The sequence below is a fragment of the Salvia splendens genome, chromosome 6 (genome assembly GCF_004379255.2).
Source record: "Salvia splendens isolate huo1 chromosome 6, SspV2, whole genome shotgun sequence".
In the NCBI taxonomy this organism is placed as follows: domain Eukaryota; kingdom Viridiplantae; phylum Streptophyta; class Magnoliopsida; order Lamiales; family Lamiaceae; genus Salvia; species Salvia splendens.
Window position 1 is genome coordinate 18,611,015 of NC_056037.1, and position 24,782 is coordinate 18,635,796.

General features: G+C 36.7%; 2 protein-coding genes across 2 annotated transcripts; both read right to left on the reverse strand.

The window, feature by feature from the left end:
- Window positions 1-2,664: 2,664 nt before the first annotated feature.
- Window positions 2,665-3,815, reverse strand: LOC121807155 (glutathione S-transferase U19-like). Its single transcript, XM_042207363.1, has 2 exons — window positions 3,403-3,815; window positions 2,665-3,178 (listed from the first exon to the last, which is right to left on the reverse strand). The coding sequence occupies exons 1-2, from the start codon at window positions 3,718-3,720 to the stop codon at window positions 2,834-2,836; spliced, it is 663 nt and encodes a 220-aa protein (XP_042063297.1). The 5' UTR covers window positions 3,721-3,815; the 3' UTR covers window positions 2,665-2,833.
- A 15,835-nt stretch (window positions 3,816-19,650) lies between these two features.
- On the reverse strand, window positions 19,651-20,085 carry LOC121808921 (uncharacterized mitochondrial protein AtMg00300-like). The gene has a single exon (XM_042209480.1). The coding sequence runs from the start codon at window positions 20,083-20,085 to the stop codon at window positions 19,651-19,653; it is 435 nt and encodes a 144-aa protein (XP_042065414.1).
- Window positions 20,086-24,782: the final 4,697 nt, after the last annotated feature.

The window sequence follows — 24,782 nt, forward strand, 5'->3', positions numbered from 1 at the left end:
TCACTTACATTTTATTATAAAACTAATATATAAAAATTAAATCCACTTACTACTAACTTCTTCAACCCATTTTGTATTACCTTTTATAAAATTTATGTAAACGGTGAAAAATTATTATGATCGAAAAGAGTACTACTCAAACACATAAATACAATGGAAACTTAAATATAGTAGCTCATATAGGTCGGCGAATGCTGAAAACTTAAATATAGTAGCTTAGGGCATCATTAACCCCGTCCCAATTTCCAGCCCCAAGTCCCCTCCACGTCATCATTCCTCTACAGTTGCGGCCCAGGCCCCAACTGCTGTAACCCTGCAGGTTGCGGCCTGGGCCGCAACTAATAAATGACACTATTCACAACTCCAACCTATTTAACTCGTAAAATAAAAAACGCTGGAAATTTATAACACGAAAAATTTAATTTCATCGAATACTGCAAAATTACAACATAGAAATTTTAAAACTGAAAATAAAATACATAAAAACATAACGTCAATTCTGGAAAACATTGGTGCGAGTCCTAATTTCTTCGATTAGATCGGCTTGGAGGCGAGTGTGTTGTTCCTCTTGGCGCATCGCAGCTGAACGGGCCATGACATTGCGGATGTCGTGAGGAAGGCCCTGCACGGGCGGCTCGGTGACAACGTAGTTGCTCCCGGTGCTGGCGAGCGGATCGTCGCTCCACAAAGTGACGTTATCTTGCTCGTCCTCAACGATCATGTTATGCATTATGATACATGCATACATTGTGTCGGCGATGTTTGACCGCTGCCAACCACGGGCCGCTCCCTTCACGATAGCCCACCGCGCTTGGAGGACTCCGAATGCACGCTCGACATCTTTCCGAGCCGCCTCTTGCCTTTGGGCAAACATTGCCCTCCGATCGGTTGTCGGAGCTGTGATAGTCTTCACGAACACGGGCCATCGAGGGTAGATCCCGTCTGCCAGATAGTACCACATACTATACCGACGGTGGTTGGCCGTGAACTCTACGTTCGGTGCTCGCCCAGCACACAAGTCGTTGAACAATGGAGACTCGTTCAACACATTGAGGTCGTTGTTGGACCCCGCGACACCAAAGTAGGTATGCCAGATCCACAATCTGCAATCGGCAACGGCCTCCAACACAATCGTGGGATGTGTGCCCTTGTGCCCGCAAGTGTATTGTCCTCTCCAAGTCGTTGGACAATTCTTCCACTGCCAGTGCATACAGTCGATGCTTCCAAGCATCCCCGGGAAGCCGTGGGCCCGCTCGTGCATGTCGACCAACTTCCTAACGTCGTCGGTCGTTGGCTTTCGCAAGTACATATCCTTGAATGCTTCGACGACTGCCCGACAGAATCTAGCGAGGGACTCCGGGCCAGTAGGCTCGCTTACATGGAGATACTCATCGAACATATCTGATGTAGTTCCGTAAGCGAGTTGACGAATGGCAGACGTGCATTTCTGCATCGTCGATATACTTTCCCGGCCCACAGCATCGGTAGTTTGGCAGAAATACGGGTCACGAGCTACAACTGCGTTGACAACGCGTAGGAACAACAGCCTCCGCATCCGGAACCGGCGACGGAACATCTGATCACTCCATCGCGGATCTCTAGAGAAATAATCCGTGAAAAGCCGCAAGGCAGCTTGTTCACGGTCTCGGTGAATATACATCCGGGTACGTGGTACCCGGGTTTGTTGTTCGTTCCAAGCTTGAATAACAGCTTGGTAGCGTTCAACTTCGTTGTTGATTTCTTCTTGGATTGCCGGTAGCGCCTCTGCTAACGACCGGGACATTTGATTTTCGAATATTCTTTGACATGGAGGCATTTTTTCGAATTCTAGGAAGAGATTTGAAGTTAAATGTGTATGAAAATGAAGTAGTATTTATAGAAAAAATTTTCGAATTTAAAAAAAAAAATATTGGTTGCGGCCCGGCCCGAGGAGCGTGTAACGCTGGGCCGGGACTCTACAGTTGCGGCCCGTCACCGTGCAACGCCGTCCCAGGCCGGGACGCGGGACGCGCGACAGGCCGGGAACGCGGCCCCGGGACGGGCCTAGGCAGTGACTCTCCTCCGTGCAACGCTCGGGAAGGGCCTAGGCAGTGACTCTCCTCCGTGCAACGCTCGGGACGGGCCGGGACTCGCGAGATGCGGCCCGGCCCCTTGCGTTACAGATGCTCTTAGGGCATCCACTATCGGCAGCCCCCAATCCGCCGTCGCCCATCCAATCTATAGTGCATGGACAGTCCGCTCCGAGGCGGATGCTATTTTTGGGGCGGAAGGCCCTCCAGCGATAAGGGTGTGAGGACGCGCCGGTCACGCCTCGCCGCGCCTATAGGCGCGCCGGCAGAATTTTTTTTAATTATTTTCGAAAATTGTATTATAAAACCACACCACAACCCATTTTACACCATTTTCAAACACTCTCCATTAATTCGTTGTATAATTTTACCGTTTCTAATACAATGAATATTCGGTCTCAATTACCTCATTTTCTAATTATTTAGATTCCGATAATTTTAATTATAATTGATTTAAAATAAATGAAAAAAATAAAATGAAAAGTGGCTACAAATTTTTAGGCTATTGGATGTGTCCACCTTATAGGTGGAGATACTTTTTTTTGTGGGCGCCAACAAATAAACTGAAGCTGTGGACAAAAAAAAGGGGTGGGGCTATTGGAAGTGTCCGCCTTACTGTGGATGCCTTATATAAGTAGGCGAATGCTGAAGGCAATATAAGTACAACTGCAGTGTAGATAGTCTAGACCTTTATTGTTCAACACAAACTGTATAAAAATACAACTCATAAAAGCCACACACACTAGCTAGACTACACAATAAAATCAGTTGGCAGCAAACTTGGTCTTGAGGGCCAAAGCGAATTCGTGAATCTTGTTGGGCTCTACCAACGCTTTGGCCACGTCTCCTATCTCCATACACCTCTGCACCCACTCAATCAATTTGGGGCAATGCTCTTCGATGCTGAAATTCCCCAGAGTCTCATAGGTGTGGAACCACGTCGAAAATGTGATCAACGCCACGTCAACGAATCCGAAGCTCTCGCCTCCGAAGAAGGGCTTGTCGCCGAGCTCTGCCTCCAACTGCCTCAGAATCCCAACGAATTCCTTCTTCCCCGCTTCTTGCTCTTCCCCTTTTGTAGTCCACACCTTTTTCCCAACTTCATACATCTGCAAAAGTAGAATTTCAATCTCATGTTAGAGATAAAAAGATAAAGAAAATCCATCATTGGGAAAACAAATGCATCTTAATACTACAGTGATGCAGCACAAATCGTGGCACTATAAAAATAACTTAAATTAATAAATACCGGAGGAAGTACTATATAAGAAATAGACCATTCACTCCTTAGATTGACAAGATTCAAAAAATTTTAACACGGTGCGATGCGTACCTTTTTATCGATGAAATCAGCCCAAAACCTAGCTTGGGCTCTCTGGTAAGGATCAGAAGGCAAGAGCGGGGAGTTGTGGTTCCAGACCTCGTCGATATACTCAACAATGATGAGTGATTCACAAACGGGCTTCCCGTTATGAATCAAAACCGGGATTTTCTTGTGAACCGGGTTGGATTGAACAAGAAGCTGCGATTTGTTGCTCAAGTCCTCCTCTCTGTATTCGTATTCCACTCCCTTCACCGCTAACGCCACTCTCACCCTCATTCCGAACATGCTAGGATAAAAATCCAGCAGAATCACCTTATCCGCGGCCATTTTTTCCTTTCTTGATTAGAAATTGAATAGTAATGCTCAAAACTAACACCAACTGATCACATATATACTGCAATGTTGGTTTCTATTTTTTATTTTAATATTTAATGTAGTAGAGGAATACAAAAAGAGATATAAATGGAGATGTAGACATAATAGATCGAGAGGATTCCGGATTCGACGAGATGTATCGAAAAATTTAAGATAAGCGTCAGCAGTGACGACGATTGCATATGCTACTTCACTTTCAATTGTTTTTTTTTTCTTTTTTCTATTTAATTTTATCACGTTGCGGGACCAAAGCTTAAAATTGTAAGCCAAGAAAAATAATAATGAATAAAATTTAATAGATGAAAAACAAAAACAAAAAACAAATTGGAAATTTTGGAGCCACATACATTTTGCCGATTATTTCTAGTAAAAGGCATCAGAGTATTAAATTGTAACGTCTGAAAATGTGCTTGCTGAGAACTTCCCAAATACTCCATTCTTTATTTTATGAGTGACACGTTTTTTAGACACAAAGTTCAAAAAAAATGATATTGTATCATTGTAGGTGGATAAAAATAAAGTTAAGAAGTGAGGAAAGAATAAACAAGAATATAAACTAAGAAAAGATAATTATAATATATTTTTAAAAAAATGAAATAATTTACTTTAGATAAGATGTTAAAAAAACAATGCTTACGGTGGGGCAGCAGGTGTACTGATGAGATGCATCAATTTTCCTTACTGTTACTATAAATAATTTTGGATAGAGATGACTCGTAAGTTCTAGTTTATGAAATACCTCTAGTACTCTCTACATTCTCTGTTAGCTAACTGACTTTTTTTCACTCGTTTTAAAAAAAATCATATATAATTCGTTTCACTAGATTACTTAAAATGTCCATATTTTTTAGTGATACGGAATTTTATGATGAGTTATTGGATAGAGTAAGTAGAGAGAAAAAATTAGTTGAATATTATAATAAGAAAAAATGAAAGAGATATTTATTTTTAAATATAGAAAATGAACATTCTCTCTTACTTTACTTTACTCTTTTTTTCATTTTAACTATTTATTATGATTTTCTCTAAACGAATGCAGAAAAGAATTGACTCAACTTCGAAGGAACGAAGATAGTATAGTACTAAATAAAATTTCATATCAAAAAATAAATACTTCAGACATTCTCAGACGAAAAATAGAGAGGAAAAATAGATATGGAATTTTATGATGAGTTATTGGATAGAGTAAGTAGAGAGAAAAAATTAGTTGAATATTATAATAAGAAAAAATGAAAGAGATATTTATTTTTAAATATAGAAAATGGACATTCTCTCTTACTTTACTTTACTCTTTTTTCATTTTAACTATTTATTATGATTTTCTCTAAACGAATGCAGAAAAGAAGTGACTCAACTTCGAAGGAACGAAGATAGTATAGTACTAAAAAAAATTTCATATCAAAAAATAAATACTTCAGACATTCTCAGACGAAAAATAGAGAGGAAAAATAGAGAATGAGAGGAGGAAGAAGAGAATGAAGAAATTCCGGCCAACATTTTGAAGATCCATCTCTAGATCCTCATTCCACTCAACGAAAGCATGCTTCCTATGGTTTTTATTGCAAAATTCACCATGTGTTTAGGCTAAACTTTCAATGTTGCTCCAAGTTGTAATTTAGGCTTGTATGAATGTTTCTACACCATTGAATCCGTATGTTTTGTCACTAACAATGTGCTTGATGTTTATACACTATGTTCTTGGCTAGTAATATAGCGTTGTTATTTCCTTTGCTATTGTGTCTTTAACATTGGCTGGGAGTGTTTGATTGTTGGTATGTTATTGAATTAGAATTGTTCAAAGGATAATTTGATAGTAGATTAAGTAGGAGTTTATAATAGATGAATACTTCTCCCGTGCTTCCACAAGAGTTTGTAAGCATTGAAAATTGGTTCATAGATGATATGTTCAGCTAATTGTGGACTATACATCGTGTACATGTTCAGTGTATGTAATTAAGGTTGATGTTTTAATCCCTTCATATATTTCATTGTTAGAGGTGTAGAACTATGCAGGTCTATTGGGCAACTTGGAGTGACATATTTTCCAGTTTGAAAAGTGTTTCAATAGTTAATCTATTACTTTACTTTCTCAACAACTTTCAAAACCAAATATCAAATCTTTGTATGTTTTTATATGCTTTTAAGTGTAAACAATCTTTCACCTTCATGTGGATCGACACTTAAAATACTACTTACGACGTTGTAATATTGTAGATCGTAGTATTAGAGTTAATTGATTAAACTTGATATATTGTATGAACTGAATTTGATACTCTAAAATACGCATCTCTAAAATACGCATCACTACTATTTTATATAGGAAACGAACACCACCATAGTGGATAATGAGACCCACATTATTATTAGTGTTTAATAGTTGTAATACTGGACCATAGTGGTATAAGTTGTACTCCATCTGTCCCATTACAAATGAAACATTTTCCTTTTTGGATTGTCCCATTAAAAATGAAACGTTTCCTAAAATAGAAATAACTCTATCTCTATTTTTTCATCTCTCTTACTTTACTCTCTCTTCGTTAACTCACAACACTACATAAAATCTCGTGTCAATTCCCAAATGTTGCATATTTAATGGGACTGAGGGAGTAAATAAATTCATGTATATAAAGAAAGAGTTGGTGACAACTTTCCATAAATCAAAATGCCATATATGACTGACGAAAATGAAATGTGTATATATTTTTAACTCTACTTCAAGTCTCTAACTTCAACAATATATTTTTCTAATTGTGCATTAATTCTCGTGTCATTTCAAATACATACTCCTTACGTCCCAATAAATATGAAACATTTGATTTTTGGCATGATATTTTATGTAGTAGTGTTTTGTAAGTTAATGAAGAGAGAGTAAAGTAAGAGAGATGACAAAGTAGAGATGAAGTTATTTTACTTTAGGAAACGTTTCATTTTTTATGGGACGACAAAAAAAGAAAAACGTTGTATTTCTAATGGAACATAGAGAGTATATTTTTATGAGACGGAGGTTGTACCATTTTCCGTTGCTAAGTCGTCGGTATTTTATTACCAACGGAATTTGCCCGTTGATAACTACTCAGACTATATTATGTTGCTAATTTGTTTGTAATTTATTACCAACAACATTTTTTCATTATTAATTAGTCACAGACCATTCGGCGTTGCTAATCTGCTGGTAATTTGGAGAAAATATTCAGTGGTCAGAACATACCACTTGACAATATGATGTGGTATGTCCACTCAATGAATTTATGACAAGCAGAGAGCCATATATGGAAATTAAAAAATGTGAATTTAAACCTACTCATAATTCTAAGATATTCTATAATACTGAAAAATTCCAAAAAATTGTTATCGTTAAATTAACTGTTTTTAACATTTAATTTTTTCTTAATAGCATGTAAGAAATTCAAGATTTTTTTTAAAATTATGAAATAATATTAAATATTATTCATAACATAATACTTATAATAATTAGTTATGGGCATCTCATGTATATACATAGTACACTTACATGGATATTCTAAAAAAATTATACTCTATAACTAACAGAATATTCATATATTCATGGCAGTGGATTTAGTTTAATAAATATTGACTACGTAGATCTTATAATGAAGATACTAATCCTATTACACAATTTTTTTCATAAATTATTATTTTAACTATGATGTTATAAAGAATATTTAATAGTATTTCATAATTAAAAAAATATCTTGAATTTCTTAAATGCTGTTAATTATTTAATAGTAGTATTATTATAACTATGATGTTATAAAGAATCTGTTATATACCCTAACAAATTTATGGAAATTTTCAACATTATAGAATATTTTTGAATTTTAAGTAGATTTAAATTTAAATTTGTTAATTTCCATATATGGCTCTCCACTTGCCATAAATTCATTGGTAGACATACCACATCATATTGTCAAGTGGTATGTCTTGACCACTGAATATTTTCTCGGTAATTTGTAACCAAGACATTTGTCCGTTGCTATTTACCAGTGAATATCAATCCACTATAATTCCAATGGTAATTTATTACCAACGGCATTTGTTTGTTGCTACTTACTAGTGAATATCACTCCGCTGCAATGTTGTTGGTAATTTATTACCAACGATATTTGTTAGTTGCTACTTACCAGTGGCCATCAATTCGTTGCTAAATACACTGCTAATTATGAGGCTTGATCGATGCATCAAAATCTGTCATAAATTTGCTACTAATTCTGCTTGTAAAATTACTAGTGGACATTCCGTTACCAATTCGCTACTAATAGCAACATACTATATCTGCTACTCCCTCCGTTTCTACATAGTTGAGTCATTTTTCCATTTTGGAAAGTTTCCTCATAGTTGAGTCATTTCTCTATATAGTAACTTTTTTCTCTTTCTTACTTTACTCTCTTACTTTATTCTCTCTACTTTATTCACTCTCTACTTTATTCTCTCTACTTTATTCTCTCTACTTTTTTCCTTCTCTTATTTTTTTTATCTATTTATTTAACATATTCAACGTCCCTTTCTTAAACTCTGTGCCGAAAAGTTTTGCCTCAACTATGAAGAAACAGAGGGAGTACTAATTTTCACCGGTAACCGTGAGTTTTTTATAGTGCTTGAACAAAATATTGAAAGTAAATTTGGTTATGCACTAAACTATTCCTTAATTTATCTTGTTTACAAACTCAATTTTGCTTATTTAAATAGATATGATAATCACATTTGCTCCTAGTTTTAAATTTAAAAGTTTTTCTTATCTTATTACTAGATTTAGAAGGGTTATACTCCCTTTGTCTCGTAATTGTGTCTCACTTTAACTCAGCACGAGTTTTAAATATAATAGAAAATGAGTTGAAAAAAATGGAACGTGAGTCGTGCTTTTATATATTAGTTTTATTGTAAAAATATGAGGGAGAATGAATTAGTGAAATACAAGCTCCACTACCATAAATGACAAAAATGAAATGAGACAATTAATATGGGACAGACTAAAATAGAAAACTGGAACACATAATGGGGGATAGAGTGAATACTATATAATAAAAGATCAATGAAAAATACATTGCAAACTTTATAATTTAATTAATTCTATCTTGATTTTCTATATTTTATCAATTACTAATTTTACCAACTATGTCAATTATAATTTCAATCTCTAACTTACAAATTTTATCAATCTACAATACTTATTGTTGTTAATAGTTTCTTGCTTTAGTTTTATAGCAGTAGTTTATTATTAACAATTTGGTGTTGTTATTAGTTTTATGTTTTAGTAGTGTTTGAAAGGTGTTTATTCAAATTATCAATATTCTAGAATATTTGATGGACTTTTATTTGATTTACAAAATTATACTCTCTCCATCCTAACTAAGTTGAGTCGTATTCCTTTTTAGAATGTCCCAATTAAGTTGAGTGTAACGCCCCTACTTTATACCCATTTTATTTCTTTTAGTTGGGACCAATTTTGAGAAGCCCAAAAATCAATTATTTATTTCAATTTTTCAGTCAACTACTTGGTCAAATATATTTCTCCAAACCCCATCACTAAATGATTTCCCCATATCTCTACTTCCTAAAATCTCTCCAACAAACCAAATCTCCATAGAATTGGGTATATATCTCAACTATTTTATATCAGTTTCAAATCTACAATTTATATGAGAATATATATATACTCAAACCATTCCACATATTTTTACCTTTCTTCCAAATTTTGAGATAGCAAAAGGAGTAGGGCAGCCGTGAATTCCAGATTTTTGCCCCACAAATTATTTCGGTATACTCAAGTCCCACGTTTCTTTGTCCATGGCATTTTTCATATTCATGTTAGTTCACCCACATGAAATTGATATTGTATTTTGAAAACTTTTGAGAGAGTTGCAGTAGAGAGAGAGGAAATATTCGACAGTTTAGAGAAGGAAGTATATAATTTCTTTTCATTCCATCCCCTTTATTAAAATGTGTTGGTTTTATGTAGTGGATTTGGCAGTATAGGTGTGTTGAGGGAGTATGTATATGTTTTTTTTAAAAATTCTTTTATTTAGTTTTGCTCTTCTGTTTTCGAGACCAGTGAGGAATTGGGAATGTACTACTATACATACATGTGTTGGATAAGGAATGTAAATATGTTGGTGGCTGGGACCTGGGAGTATAGACGTGCACTGTTGGGGGTACATTTGTTTGACTTTTCCTTTAGGTTTAATTAATATTAAATGCTAGCTGACTTATGTGTTAGAAATTTACATGGCCATACTTAGTGAGAACCGAGAGTTTTAGTAGGTTGAGGACTTTTGGGTTGTGTGTTAATTGTTGAATCTGTTTTATTAGGTGAGAACGAAGGATAATTTGAATACACACTTAAAATGCATACATTGTTAAATTTATTTATTTTGCAAAGTTTAATTGTGCACATCATGTTATTTCAAAAAGGGTGAGCTTGTGCACGTTGTTTGTGTTGGGAACAGAAAGTGATTGAGGAGTAAGCTTTTGAGGTGGACTTTCTTTTTAAATAAAGACTATATCCTAAGCAGTTTATTTTTCAAATGATGTGAAATTTATTTGTCATGCCGTGTTTTATTTTTCTATGGAACCTATCTAATGTGGCTTTTGCCATCAATGGATAATCGAATTCGGGTCTGACTAGAGAGTGAGTCCCTATTCAGGCTAGTGTACACCTATGGAGATCGTGCGCCATCTTTCAAGTTGGCCGGCCTAGTGACTTGGAATGTGGCCACATTCCTTGTCATCAGTGGATCAGATATGGTAGACATCTATGGGAAAATGACTGCAGTCACGAATTTTACGATGGAAATCATTTTAGTGTCTCGGGAATTTCTAAAGTTAAAACCCCGAGGTCACTCAATGGTGGCATGATAAATACTTTTTATAAATGTTTTCGGCATGAGTCCACTGAGTGCATCAAGTACTCAGCCCTGCATTTTCTTTTTAAAAATGTGCAGGTTGAGCGTGACGGGTGCGGTGGGTGTTGAGTAAGACCATTGAAGAAATTTAAGTGTGTAGAATGTGTCATGTCTTCACACGTGGCATATTCCTTCTCTCAAATTCTTTCGCTAAGTAGTTGTCCTTCTTTTGAGTTCTTGTATCGCTGAGATAATATTCATTTTTGAGTTGTTGATTGTTGAGATACTCTGATTTTATTCGAGCTATGGCCGAGTTGTGTTGTTTTCCCCTTTCTTCCCCGCTTATTTAATCATCCCCTAGTCGCGATCAACCGTGTTTTCTATCCTTAGAAAATGCGGGCGTGACATTGAGTAATTTCCTTTTTGACTAAAAACAAAACATTTAATCACTCTTACTTTTTTCTATTAACCTCTTTTATTCTCTCTATATCTTTCTTACTTTATTCATCTCTCCTATTTTTCAATACAATTTCTTAATCTTCGTGCCCAAAAGTTTTGTACCAACTTAATTGGGACGAAGGAAGTATTCCCTAAGTCCCACCATAAGTGATCAATATCCTTCTTCTATCTAAATTTGTTTTTCAATCTTCTCTTACTTTATTTCCTCTCTCTTATTTCATTCTTTATTTTTCAATTCTCTTCTCTACTTTTTTTTCTCTGACGTACTTTACTCTCCACACTTTAACTCAATATATATCTTTTTTTTTAAATCTCGTGTTCAAAAGAAACTCATCACTTACAATAAATAGAGGAAGTAGTATTTGAGAAGATTTGGTCGCAAATTGGAAAGTTGAGAATATGCTTTTATTGTGGTTTGTGGAGATTAGATTCTTGGATTAAAGGGTGATGTAAATAGCTTCCCCTTTATAGTGAGACAAACGTATGAGGAGTTGATAAATATTAGAAGATGAACTTTTATAAGTTATAACAAACATAGAATCAATGATGCTTTTAAAGACCACTAAAGAACCGTTTTAAAATATTCTTGTAGCAGCTAATTATTGCCTATAAATAAAATAATGATATTACAATTGTATTACTCCCTTCTTCCCAACTAAAATGACACACTCGCTACAAAAAAGTTTAATTATTGACGGATTTACCGACAGTCTGCTATCCATCGATAATCACCGACGGACAAGTGTGTTACCAACCGAATTGATAAATTACTGACGGAGTTACCGATGGCATTTCCATTGGCCATAGCTAAAAATAAATTACCAACAAGGAAATTACCGAGGGGAAGTCTCCGTTGATAATCCGTCGGTAAAACAGTTTACTAACGGAAAATTTGGTATTACCGACGAAAATGTGTTATTTTTGGTAGTGACTTTTCTTTTTCGTTTGCCCAACCACATTTCTATTTTTGGTAACTTTTGTCGGTAAAACAGTTTACTAATATTTACACCCACTCTTTCTCTCTTCAATTAACCACATTATTTAACAACTCCTAAAACTTCGGGTCGACTAAGAAATATGTCATCTTAGTCGGGACAAAGAGAGTACTATTTATTAAAAATTACTAATATTTTAAATATAGTAAATACAATATATTTGTTTTCTTGTCTAGATCCGTTATTGGTTTGGAGAGCTTTTCCCTATACAAATATTCATCCATCCTATAGTACTTATCAAATGAACCTTTTTCACAAGCTAATTCATACGTGGTGGCAAAGTCATGATCATGCTCATACAAATCTTTAATGAATTCAAAGCCCACATACTTAGAAGCACACATGACAATCAATTATTTCCTCAAGCACATAACATGGTTCTCATTCAAAACATTGTCAATCAAAAGAGAATGAAGCTTCCTAGAAAGAGCATCGGCAACCACATTTCCTTCCCCTTTTTATACTTGATCACATAAGGAAAAGTCTCTAGAAAAGCACTCCACTTAGCATGTCTCTTATCAAGCTTATGTTGTCCCCCTAGGAACTTAATGGACTCATAGTCGATGTGAATCACAAACACCCTATGCATGAGATAGTGTTGTCAATTCTCAAGACACCTCACAATAGTATACAACTCTTTGTCATAGGTAGGATAGTTCAATTGGGCTTGGCCTAGCTTTTCGGAATAACAAGCTATGGTTTCCCTTCTTGCATGAGGACTCCACCAATTCCTACTCCGCTAGCATCACACTCCAACTCAGAAGCTTTATCAAAATTGGGAAGAGCTAACAAAGGGGCATGGGTAAGGTCATTTTTCAAGGTGTTAAAAGCTTTTTTCTTGTTCTTCCCCTCACTTAAACTCTACATTCTTCTTCACTAGGTGGTTTAAAGGGGATGCCTTAGTAGAAAAATCCCTCACAAACCTCCTATAGAAGCTAGCTAGACCATGGAAGGATCTAATCTCACTCACATTCTTGGGCGTAGGCCACTCTCTAATCGCCTTTACTTTCTCCTCAACCACATTCACACCTTTTCTCCCAACAACAAAGCCAGGGAACACAACTTCATCAACACAAAAGTGCATTTAGGCAATTTAGCTGTCACGACCACAACTCCCTAGTAATAGAAAGTGTAGCTATTTCGTGACTAAACTTACTAAATGGTCTCAAGCTCATCATAAATAAATACTCAATTCAAGGGAAACATAGTCTTAATGTGAGAAGGGTACAACCACATCGAAAACAGAGTAGTTCACTAGTGCATAGTCTTTTCTAAAGAAATCTTAACTTTGCAGCGGAAGGGTACCAAGACGAAGTAATATGTATGGAGACATATTACATCAGCTACCTAACTACTTATTTAATTTACTTTTCCCAACACCTCCTCTGCTCCAACCACGATCAACCTGCACATTAAGAAAACAATATGCAGGGCTGTTGAGACCATGGATGAAACGGTCTTGAGTAGCCTTCTCCGGTTCATTCACCCCAATCTTGTTCATCAAGGAGAGAAGCTCATAATAGTAATCTATCACGCTCATCGAACCTTGTCTTAGGTCTTGAAGCTCCCCCCTAAGCTCGAGATAATAGGACCTAGGCACAAAAGACTCCTTCATGATCCTACACAACTCCTCCAATGAAAGCACATCTCCCAACCTAGCTAGCCTCATCTTCCTCATCACATCATTCCAACAAGTATTAGCATGACCTCTAAACTCCGCTAATCCAATCTTCACCTTGTCGCCCTCGGAATAGTTATGGAGGGAGAAGACTTTATCTACTTGAGACTCCCACTCCAAATAGGCTTCGTTATCAAATTTTCTATGATATTTGGGTAGATTGTGTTTCAATGTCTTGGAAGGATCATCAAACCTCGGTCGAGGCTCCTCCTCACGGTACCTATCCCTTCGAAACCTATCCTCATAAGGCTCCATCCCCCCATATTGATTACCTATCCCAAAGCGGTCATACACCCCATTTCTTCCTCCAAACCGTCCATTGGCTCCATTACCTCCCTCAAACTGTCCATTCTCAAAGTTATTAACTCTATTTTTACCATTCTCCCCTTGCCAGCCCTCATAGGCCTCCTCTTCAACAATTTCCTCCGGGACCTCATTGAGCATAACATTGTCCATAGGAGTGGGAGACCTCGTCCTCCGCTCTTCCTTCAAAGCGATGATCTCTTCAAACAATGTGTTTTGGATGGCTCGTATGTGACCATCGAAGCTCTTCACCTTTTCTTAGATATCTTGCTGGATATCACGCTTGAGATCCGGCATCATCTGAGCTAGGGGTGGGTAAACGGTTTCGGTTATTCGGTTAACCGAGAACCAAACCGGAACCGGTCGGTTATCGGTTAACCGATAACTGACATTTACGGTTATCGGTTCGGTACCGATTTTAAGTTTTGCTCCAATTCGGTTATCGGTTATAACCGATAACCGAATTAAATTCAATTTTAATTTCAATTATATGTATATTTAATAGAGGAAATTATAATTTACTTTCAAACTTTGTCACAATGGAAGAAATTGTAATTTATATCTAAATTTTGGCAAAGTCTTTGTATTGCAATGTCAAAAAGTGCATTTTAATTTGTGTCATTATCAATTATAGTATTATACTTATAAATTTATACCTCAAAGTCAATAAAGTGCTTAAGCATTACTCTTTTAAAACTTGAATAACCCTTCACTTATTATTGGAGAAAAAATAATAGTATATATTTTTAATTATTAACAGAAGAAATTGTAATTTACTTTAAAACTTTGTCACAATAGAAGAATTTGTAATTTACTTCCAAATTTTGTCAAAGTCTCATATCACAAATTTGCAATGTCAAAAAAGTCTATTTTAATTTGTGTACTATCACTTATAATATCTCAAAGTTAATAAAGTTTGTAAATATTTTTTTAAAAATAAGATCTCTCAAAGTCAACAAGTGCTAATATTTTAAAAATAAGATAACCTTTCACTTATTATTATAGAAATTTTTTTAAATTTGGTATTAATCTATTAAATTTGGTGTATTATTTTAAGCAATTTGATTAGTTCGATTTTAACCAATAACTGACCGGTTCTAACCGACTCAGTTAATTAAGTAACCAAACTTGAGATCGGTTCGGTTCCGATTAGTTTTTGATGAAATTTTGGGGTCGGTTAACCTACAAGTCGGTTCGGTTATTAACCAAACTGACCGAATACCCAGCCCTAATCTGAGCCATTAAGCTCACTAGGTCCCCCTCGAGTGTAGGATGGTTCATGCTTATATTCTCCTCTTCTGCACTTGTCCCCACCATTTTGTTGGACGGGTGCGAGGAGGCATAAGGTAAGTTCCTGCAAATAAGACAAACACTAAGGACTAGCCCAAGTGTGGTTAGTTGAAAATAAAGAAAAATAGAATTTAAGAAGGTGGTCTTAACCAAGATGTCCCAACCCACCAAAAGTCACCCCCCAATAGCACTCGGAAGAAGGTTTAGAGTAAATTAAGAGGTGGTTTCACTCACACTCACAACTTCAATTCCAAGTTATAGATGTTTGAGGTTGATGAATCAAGGTATACCCCTTGGCAAACAAATCCAAGACGACATAACACATAAAGCAAGTAGGTTTAAGGCCTTAAGCAAAAGCACACACAAGCCATATATATGAGCTGAAAATGAAACAAACATGAGCTGAACTTTGGAAACTTTTTTTGTGTGGTTACCCAACCCCAAATTGGCTGCAAATTTGTATATATCTTCAATATTGAGTGTATTTCAAGGATAAAAAAAAGGCCCAACAAGTAAGATTTTGAGATAGGGTATGATTTTTCACTTTTCCCCCAACTATGCTAAAACATGGCACATATATTCAATCGATCAGATCCATAGGCAAACGAATGTATTTTGGCTGAATGTTTGTAGGCAAGTAGCTAACATATCAAGTGGCGTCTTCACAAAAAGTTTTAGCTCAATCCAACAACCTATAACTAGGAATTGGATAGGAAAACCTCTTTAAGAGGAACAAATCTCTCAAGCATATAATTTGAATCATCAACTAAGGAAGAAAATGATAAAAAGTACTATTTATAGAAAGGCTCAAAATTCAAGGAAGAGGCCCACAAAATCTAGTGTTGCGCTAGTCTACCCAACCGGGTGAACTTAGATGTGCTAAGTCAACCGGTCGGGTGTAACACGCTGACTCCTTGTTTCTTACGGCGCGTCACCCGTCTGGGTGGACTAAGGGGTGCTAAGTCACCCGGTCGGGTGCAATGTTCTGACTCCTTGCCACCTTCCACGAGTTACACAGCCAGGTGAGCAGGTCGACCATAACCTACCCGATCGGGTGGAGCTGCTTGATTTCCGCATGCCTCTGACCGGACACCCGGTTGGGTAGTTGTGCTGGTACCCGGTCGGGTGGAGCAGCAATGCCTTGGCGCCTCCCGTGAACGGTACCCGACCGGGTGTTGTAGTGCATCCAAAGCCACCCGGTCGGGTAGGATGTCCCAGCCTTCATTTTTCAGCACGATCCTCATCGCGTGCTTCTCGGTCTTCATAGACTCCTCCCGCATAGACTTTTAAATGAGAGTAGAGAGCCGCTCACGTAGCCACCTCGCCATGGACCTCGTCATGGGTGCTCTACTTGGGGTCATATCATCCGCCTATCTTAGTCCATTATAATTATTAACTGTAATAATTTAGCCTATTAAATACACATGTTTAATGAAGCTCTCTCCACCAACGTGGGATATTTAACACTTGTTATTTAATCCCTTGGTTTTTCATATAGCTCTTTTATAGCTCCATTTTTGTGACCAACTTTATTTCATTACTCCATCCATCCCACAAGAATATGCACTCTTTCGTTTTTAGACCATCTGTTAACATAGCACACAAGACTCACACACTCTTGAGTAACTCATACACACTCGGTATAACACTCAAACACACAGAGAACACACACTAATTGAAGAAGATGAGAGATAGATGATTTCTTGGAGAAAAAGGGATTCTCTTTTTATTGATTGATTCCTAACTCTAGAATACAAGTGAAACAGAGCTATTTAAAGCTCATACAATTGTGGTAACTGCCACTAACAGAATGGTATCAAGAATCAAGAAACAAGAGCTTCCGACGGCTCTTTCCTAACAAACTAACTATCTCCAACGGCTAGTTCCTTTCTTTCTTCTTCCTTTCCTCTTCAGCCTTTTACTCTTCATGCTTAGGAACTGAATGTGAACTCACTTCTTACAATTCTCCACCTGAGTACACACTTCAGTTCTTGTAGCACACCTTGATTAATTCCTTGCAATGGTCAATCTTGTCTCTTCCCAGAGACTTGGTGAGCATATCAACTGGATTGTGCAAACTGTCAATCTTGACCACCTTCACTCTTCCTCTTTCAATCTCATCTCTAATGAAATATAGCCTGATCTCTATATGATTGCTCCTTTCATGAAAATACTGATGCCTAGCCAAGCATATAGTTGAACTGCTATCACAATGCACCACCATAGTTCTTTGATCAAAACCAAAATCTGATATCACACCCTGAATCCAGAAGCTCTCTTGCATAGCTGCTGTGAGAGCCATATATTCTGCTTCTGTTGTTGATAGAGCAACAACACTCTGTAGCCCAGATTTCCAGCTAACCACAGTTCCAAACATGGTGAAGAGATAACCAGGTTGGGACTTCCTATTATCCAAATTTGTAGCATAATTTGCATAATAGTAGCCCACCACTACCTCCTTACTCACCTTTTCAAAACCATTGAATACAATTCCCCAGCTACTAGTGCTCTTCATTTATCTCAGAATCCACTTAAGAGCATTCCAATGCTCTTTCCCAGGATCTGCCATGTACCTGCTAGTAACAAAAATGGCATGGGTCAGGTCTGGCCTTGTACAGATCATAGTGTACATAATGTTTACAACCACACTAGCATAAGGAATAGACTCCATCTCCTGTGCTTCTTGCTTAGATTTAGGAGCCTGCTCCTTAGATAGCTTAAAACTCTGTGAGAAAGGTGTTGAAGAAGCTTTAGTGTTGTCCATATTGAACCTTTTCAGAACTTTCTCAATGTAGTCAGTCTGAAGTAGCCACAACCTTTTACAACTTCTGTCTCTCTGAATATTAATGCTCAGGATCTTCCTTGCTTCACCCAGATCCTTCATTTCAAAGCTAGACTTCAAATCTTCCTTGACTTTCTGTATCTCAGCCATAGATGGTCCAACAAGGAGCATATCATCTACATAAAGCAATAGATAGGCAACTAGTGTACTGCCTTTCTTCTTTATGTAAATGCAGTCATCAAACTTTGACCTTATGAAGCCAATTTTCCTCATCTTCTCATCAAACTTCATATTCCACTGCCTAGGACTTTGCTTGAGCCCATAGAGGCTTTTCTTCAACAAGCAGACTTTGCTTTCCTCACCAATCTTTACATAACCCCCAGGCTGGTCCATGAAGATTGTTTCTTCCAGATCACCATTGAGGAAAACAGTCTTTACATCAAGCTGTTGTAACTCCCAATCAACAACAGCAGGTAAGATTCTAATAGAAGTCTGCTTCACAACCGGAGCAAACACTTCATTAAAGTCCACACCTTCTTGCTGTGTGAAGCCTCTAGCCACCAAACGAGCTTTGAACTTAATTCTATCTTTATCAGTAGTTTCAACTTTCTTCTTAAACCCCCATTTGCAGCTTACTATTCTCGTTTCCTTCCCATCATATTTAAGCCGAGACTTATCCACCAAAATTCAGGTTTTATTTTTGATTAAAGACTTGATCTCTTCATTCATAGCTTCTATCCATTTTTCTCTGTCTTTACTTCTCATTGCTTCCTTATAAGTGAGATGGTGAACAAGCTCAATGTTCTCAGCAGCACAAAGAGCATAGTAGACCACATCAGAGAACTTCTCAGGAGGTTTAGCATTTCTTCTTCCTCTATCTCTGGCAATCTGATATTCTCTGGTATCTGTAGCTGTAGTCTCAGTACTGCCTCCACCTTGATTTGAAGCACCATCCTTTTCTAGCTCAGACTCGCTTTCTGAGTCACTAACTCCACCTGCACCTTGGCTCAGTCCCACTGAATCAACCTTGAAGAAGTCACTATTAACTTCATTAGAGTTCTTACTTTCTTTCAAGTAAGGCATTTGATTCTCAACAAACACCACATCCCTACTGATGATTACTTTCTGTTCCCAGGCTCAATACACCAGAGCCTATACCCCTAAACACCTTTCTGATAGCCCAGCATGATACACTTTAGAGCCCTAGCTTCAAGCTTACTTTGCCTAGAATGAGCATAGGCTGCACACCTAAACACCTTGTACTTTGAGTAGTCACTGTGAGCTCCATACCACATATAATCTGGGGTCTCAGACTTTAAGGCTGTAGCAAGGCATTTGTTAATTAGATAGACAGTTGTATACACTGCCTCACCCCAGAACTTGCTGCTCAATCCAGAGCCAAGAAGCAGGCACCTTACCCTCTCAAGTATTGTTCTATTACACACTCCTTCCTTTTTTCTAACTCCACCTCTTTGCACCACATTTTGAACTTTGCAAAAGTTTCTGACTTATCTCTTAGAATATAGACCCAGAGCTTTTAGTATAATCATCAATAATAGATAGATAATATCTCCTTCCACCAATTGAATTAATAGATGAAGGACCCCAAAGATCACTGTGTATGTAGCCAAGAGGTGTTGTAGGATAGAGAGCCTTCTTTGCCTTCCCAAGAATGCACTGCTCACAGGGATCCATCTTGTTGCTGTTATCTCTAGGAATTAGGCCTTTCTTTATCAGCTCTTTCATGCTTCCTTCAGCTGGATGGCCCAACCTCATGTGCCACAGCCTCAAGCTCTCATCTGACACAATATTGCTTTCACCATCAACAGCTTTAGCAGTGAGATAATAAAGGATATGCTCTCTGTCAGCCTCCATCACCACCTGATTCCCAGACCTCACAAACATCTTTCCCTGATTCAGTAATATGTTGAAGCCTTTCTGCTCCAGCATTCCTAATGAGAATAAATTTCTTTTTACTTCAGGAATAAATCTCACTCCAGTAAGAATTTTTTGTTAGGTTTAGTATACTGAAAAGCATATTTCGAGCGAGTTCGCACGAATAGAATCGAGTTCGCACGAATAGAATCTTGCTTGTGTACGGAAAAACTCTACAATCCACTTTTGACCCGATTCAGTATCATTCGAGCAGTTTGCACGAATAGAATCTATATATTATCACATTGTGTTTGCTTGTGCGTTTATAAGATGTTTTATAAACATTTAAATGCATAAGAAGTAAACAAAGCCTAAGTCTTTTGCTTAGTATACTGATCGTGGGCTGCGCTCACTTTAAGGTACTACAGTCGGTTCTAAGCAATGCTTTGCAAAAGAAAAGAAGAATTTCACAACCTAGATAGGCTTTGGCTACCTATCGTGAAAGGTTGCAATGTCAGTCCGATTATTTCTAAGCCTTATTGAAATAAGATGACGTTGGTGTGGTATAGCACTAAATGGATCTAATAGTAAGACGAGTCTTTATGCTATTTACTAAAAGACGAGGTCTTGATAATTAATTTCTTAATCTACATACGTTAGCATTGAGCATACGACATTGAGTATCTACTACTTTGACTTACCAAAGGTGCGGGTTTTTCGTCACCCAACGATCCAGGTATATTGGGTAGTGGTGATCATTATCTAGCGGTGCTAGGATTGCTATTATGTTGAATCGTGCGCGAGGTGAGTCTCGTTTGATAATGTCCTCAAGAGGAGCTAGAACAAGGCTTTATTATTCGGAAACTGGCCAATTGGAGTTTTAATACTCTATGAATAATAAATAAGTGTTACTTGCTAAGTCTACTCTTGGAATTAATAAGATGTTAATTAATTAAGTCCATAGCAGACTTTAATTAATTAATGAGCATTTATATCTTAAGCACGGGAAATAAATAATAAACAAAATGGAAACCAGGAATACTTATAATTTCGAATTTGGATGGGGAGTTCAATATTACTTCTATAGTGGCTGCTCGTAATATTCCAATATAAGCTTGTATTAAATTGTGGGTTCAATTTAATTAGAAAAAAGCTAATTGGGGGAGCCCATATCCAAAGCCTTCCATAGATCCCTGACTGGGCACAATATGTAACTATTATAAATAGGAGAATAAAGGAGACAGAAAATACATACAATTTTTAAGTGAAAATTTCGCCTACTCCTAATTATAAGAGAGGGACGAAAATTTCAGTGAATATCTCCTCCGTGAGTTTTTCAGCTCCTCCTCCGTGAGGAATTTCTGTCTTCTTTATTCGAGTCTTAGTGTTTCGATAAGATCAGCCCACCCTGATGTCGGAATACAGTTCGGGACACCAGTCAGAAGATCCGTGGTCTAGTATTGAAGATCATCGTGGAGAAGGTGCAAGCAATCGACGATTCTTTGGAGAATCAAATCGGTAACTCTAAACCGTAGAATTCATGTTTAGGATTTATATTCTATGAGCATGAATTATTTGCGTTCTAGCATGCAATTCTGTGTTAACATGTGAATAGATTAATCCTGTAATCGGTCAAATAGATCCCACGTCTGATTTATTTGTTTTATACAAGTCTTCCGCTGTGCAAGGGCTTCAAACCCCAACAATTGGTATTAGAGTCAGGTTTTTGGCTCTGATTATGTGGATTGATTTCATGTTATGTGAATTCTTGCGCCGCAAATTTTGTCGTGAATTGTAATTACATGAGATCATGTTTAAATGTGACGATGATGTTGAGGAATTACTTGATGTGATTAGTTTCAATCATGAATTGGGTAGCGTGAATTTATCCTTCCGGCACTATTCCTTTAATTTCATCACGTCTGTTTGCGTATTGCGGCAACATCCGCTCGAGTCCGATGGATGGGCAGTTCCGCAAGAGTCCAGTAGCGAATGCAGCAAGAAACGAGAGAGTTGGCGACGGACAGCAGCTCCGGCAGCAACTGCTTCGTCTTCGGACAACAGCGCCGGACAGCAGCTGTGTCGTCGACGGACAGCAACAACAGCGAGACAGCAGGTTTCCGGCGGCGACAACTTTTCGAGTGGGAGCTTTTCTTGGGCAGTTTCCGGGCTCCAAGGAAGCTGTTGTCACAGCCGCCGCGAAGGCAACGTCGCAACAGCGACGATGCAGCAACAGCAGCGGCGCCGGAGAGGATGCAGCTGCAGCGCCGGTGGGGCACGGGCTGCTGGAAACGTGGCAACGGCTGCGGGCTCAGTGGAAGTGCAGCGGTGCTGAATTAGGGTTTATCCTATGCGCGACGCTCGCGCGGGTTCTACTTGCGCGACGTCGCATCGTCTCGTCTCGTGACTTCGCTTTCCAATTTTGATTAGGGTTTCCAAATCCTTGGATTCAATTTTGGAAATGATTCAAGAAAAATATGGAAATAAGATTTGAATATATCTTTTGTTGATTTTATATATTATATGAGATTTGATTATGAATCAAATCATGGATTAATTATATTCTTTCCTTATTTAATGGATTTATTTGGATTTTATTCCTAGATTAATCCTAGTTATATTTGGAAAATAATAATCTAATTTTTATCTATATCTTATGGATTTATATGGATTTATTCCTAGATGAATCCTAGTTGGATTTAGATAATAATAATATTATTTTATTCTTATCCTATGAATTTATATGAATTTATTTATTGATAAATTCTAGATGGATTTGTATAGTGATAATATAATATTTTATTCTTATCTTATTGATTTATATAGATTTGTTCCTAGATAAATCTTAGATAGATTTAAATAATTATAGTATAATATTATCTAATTCTATGAATTTATATGGATTTACTCCAAGAATAAATCCTAGATGGATTAGGATTAATATTTATATTAAATTATTTTATCCTATGGATTTGAATAGATTAATTCTATTAAGACAAATCTTAGATGGATTAAAATAAGCATTAATCCAAGTTATCCTTATCTTTTGGATTTATATCCTAGATAGATTAGGATAAAGATGATATATAAGAAAATCCTTATTTAATTAGATTTAGATAAACTTATTTATCTAAGAAATCCTAAGTAATGTTTGATATATTCTAGATGTCTATTCTAAAAAGAAATAAGATTTGTATAAATCTTGGTTGATTGGATTTTATTTATCGTATGGATTATGATGCATTCGTTTCTATCTAGTAATATCCTAGAATAATTTAAATAATGATAATCCTATATCAACGTTATCTTGAATTGAAGGATTTGATTTTATCAGAATAAAATCTAGAATAATCCTAAATGGATTTAGATAGTTAACACTATCTTGATAAATCCTAAATGAATTTGGATAATTATTATCCAAGATAAATCTTAAATAATTTCCGTTAATTATCCAGCGTGTTTAAATGCCATGCATTAAATGGAATTATCTGTTTAGTTGGTGTTTATCTATTTTAAGTGGATTATTTGTCTAATCTGCTTATGTGATAATTATGCAAAAACCATATAAAATATCTAAGCTATAATTACAACAAGTGCGTTGTATATGGTCTCCATCAATTGGTCTGCAATTTATGAAGCTTTTTTCTAATATTATCGTCACCTGCTATGTGGGGACAATAATCCTAAGAAATAGCGAGTTTATGAGGGTGGACTTCTCGAAAATAAATAGTATGAACTAGAATGTGGTTTCCAATATTATCGCCACCTGCTCTGTGGGGACAATAATCCTAAGAAACTGTGAGATTCAGAAGTTCACACAGAATTTATGAGATAGCTTGATCTTGTTAGCACCACATTATGCGTCCATGCCACTCTGTGGTCTCTGGACTATTCGTCGGTGTTGTGACCAGTAAAATTGTAAGATTTTAATGCGTATTGACCTCCTCTGGAGGATACAAAATTTTAATTTTACAGTTGCAAGATACATAATTGTTTTGTGGTTATTTGCGATTATGTATTGAGCATAAGTATGTGATAATAAGTTTATTTGTCAAATCTTCATTAAGTCATTCAATATCTTATCTGCGATCCTTAAAGAAATAAACTCGAATGTTGAAAGTATGTAGACTGGAAAGGAAAATGGATAAGATTCTCATTGCTAAAACTTGGAGTTTATACTCAATGATTCATGTCCTCCATTTCCTCGACATAATTCCACGAAGATTGTTCGAGAATGTTTTTTGCATGTACTTGACAAGTTCTTTAAGGAATAATGTCAAGCTATTTTCTTTTAAGTAGCACGACAAGTCTTGGTTAGTGACGATGAAATATGGATATCAATAGAATCTGTCAAGATTATTCGATTGGAATATCCTAAAGGGACAGAATATTTTGAGGAATCTTTTGATCACTCAAATAGTTTCTGTCATCGCCTGAAGTAATAAGAAATGACTAAAAGAAGGTTTAACTGAAAAGTAGAAAACCTTCAGAATATTAGTCGTTATATTACTGTTAGAGGAAAGTTACATGATAGATGACGAATTCATGAAGGCTGCATTTTTCCTAAGTCCTAGTTCATTTGAACAAAAGACTAGATATGGAAATGGGAGAGCCTGAATTGTCATAAAAGTTTGTTTAAAGCGAGTGAAGATGCTTTGTAAGTTGGGTTGACATCTTTTAAAGAAAGACAATGACTTACATGGCAATGCAACTTCTAAGTAAGAGATCTTAATCCAGTTAGGTTCTTGTTGCAGTGGGAGCTATCAATGCTC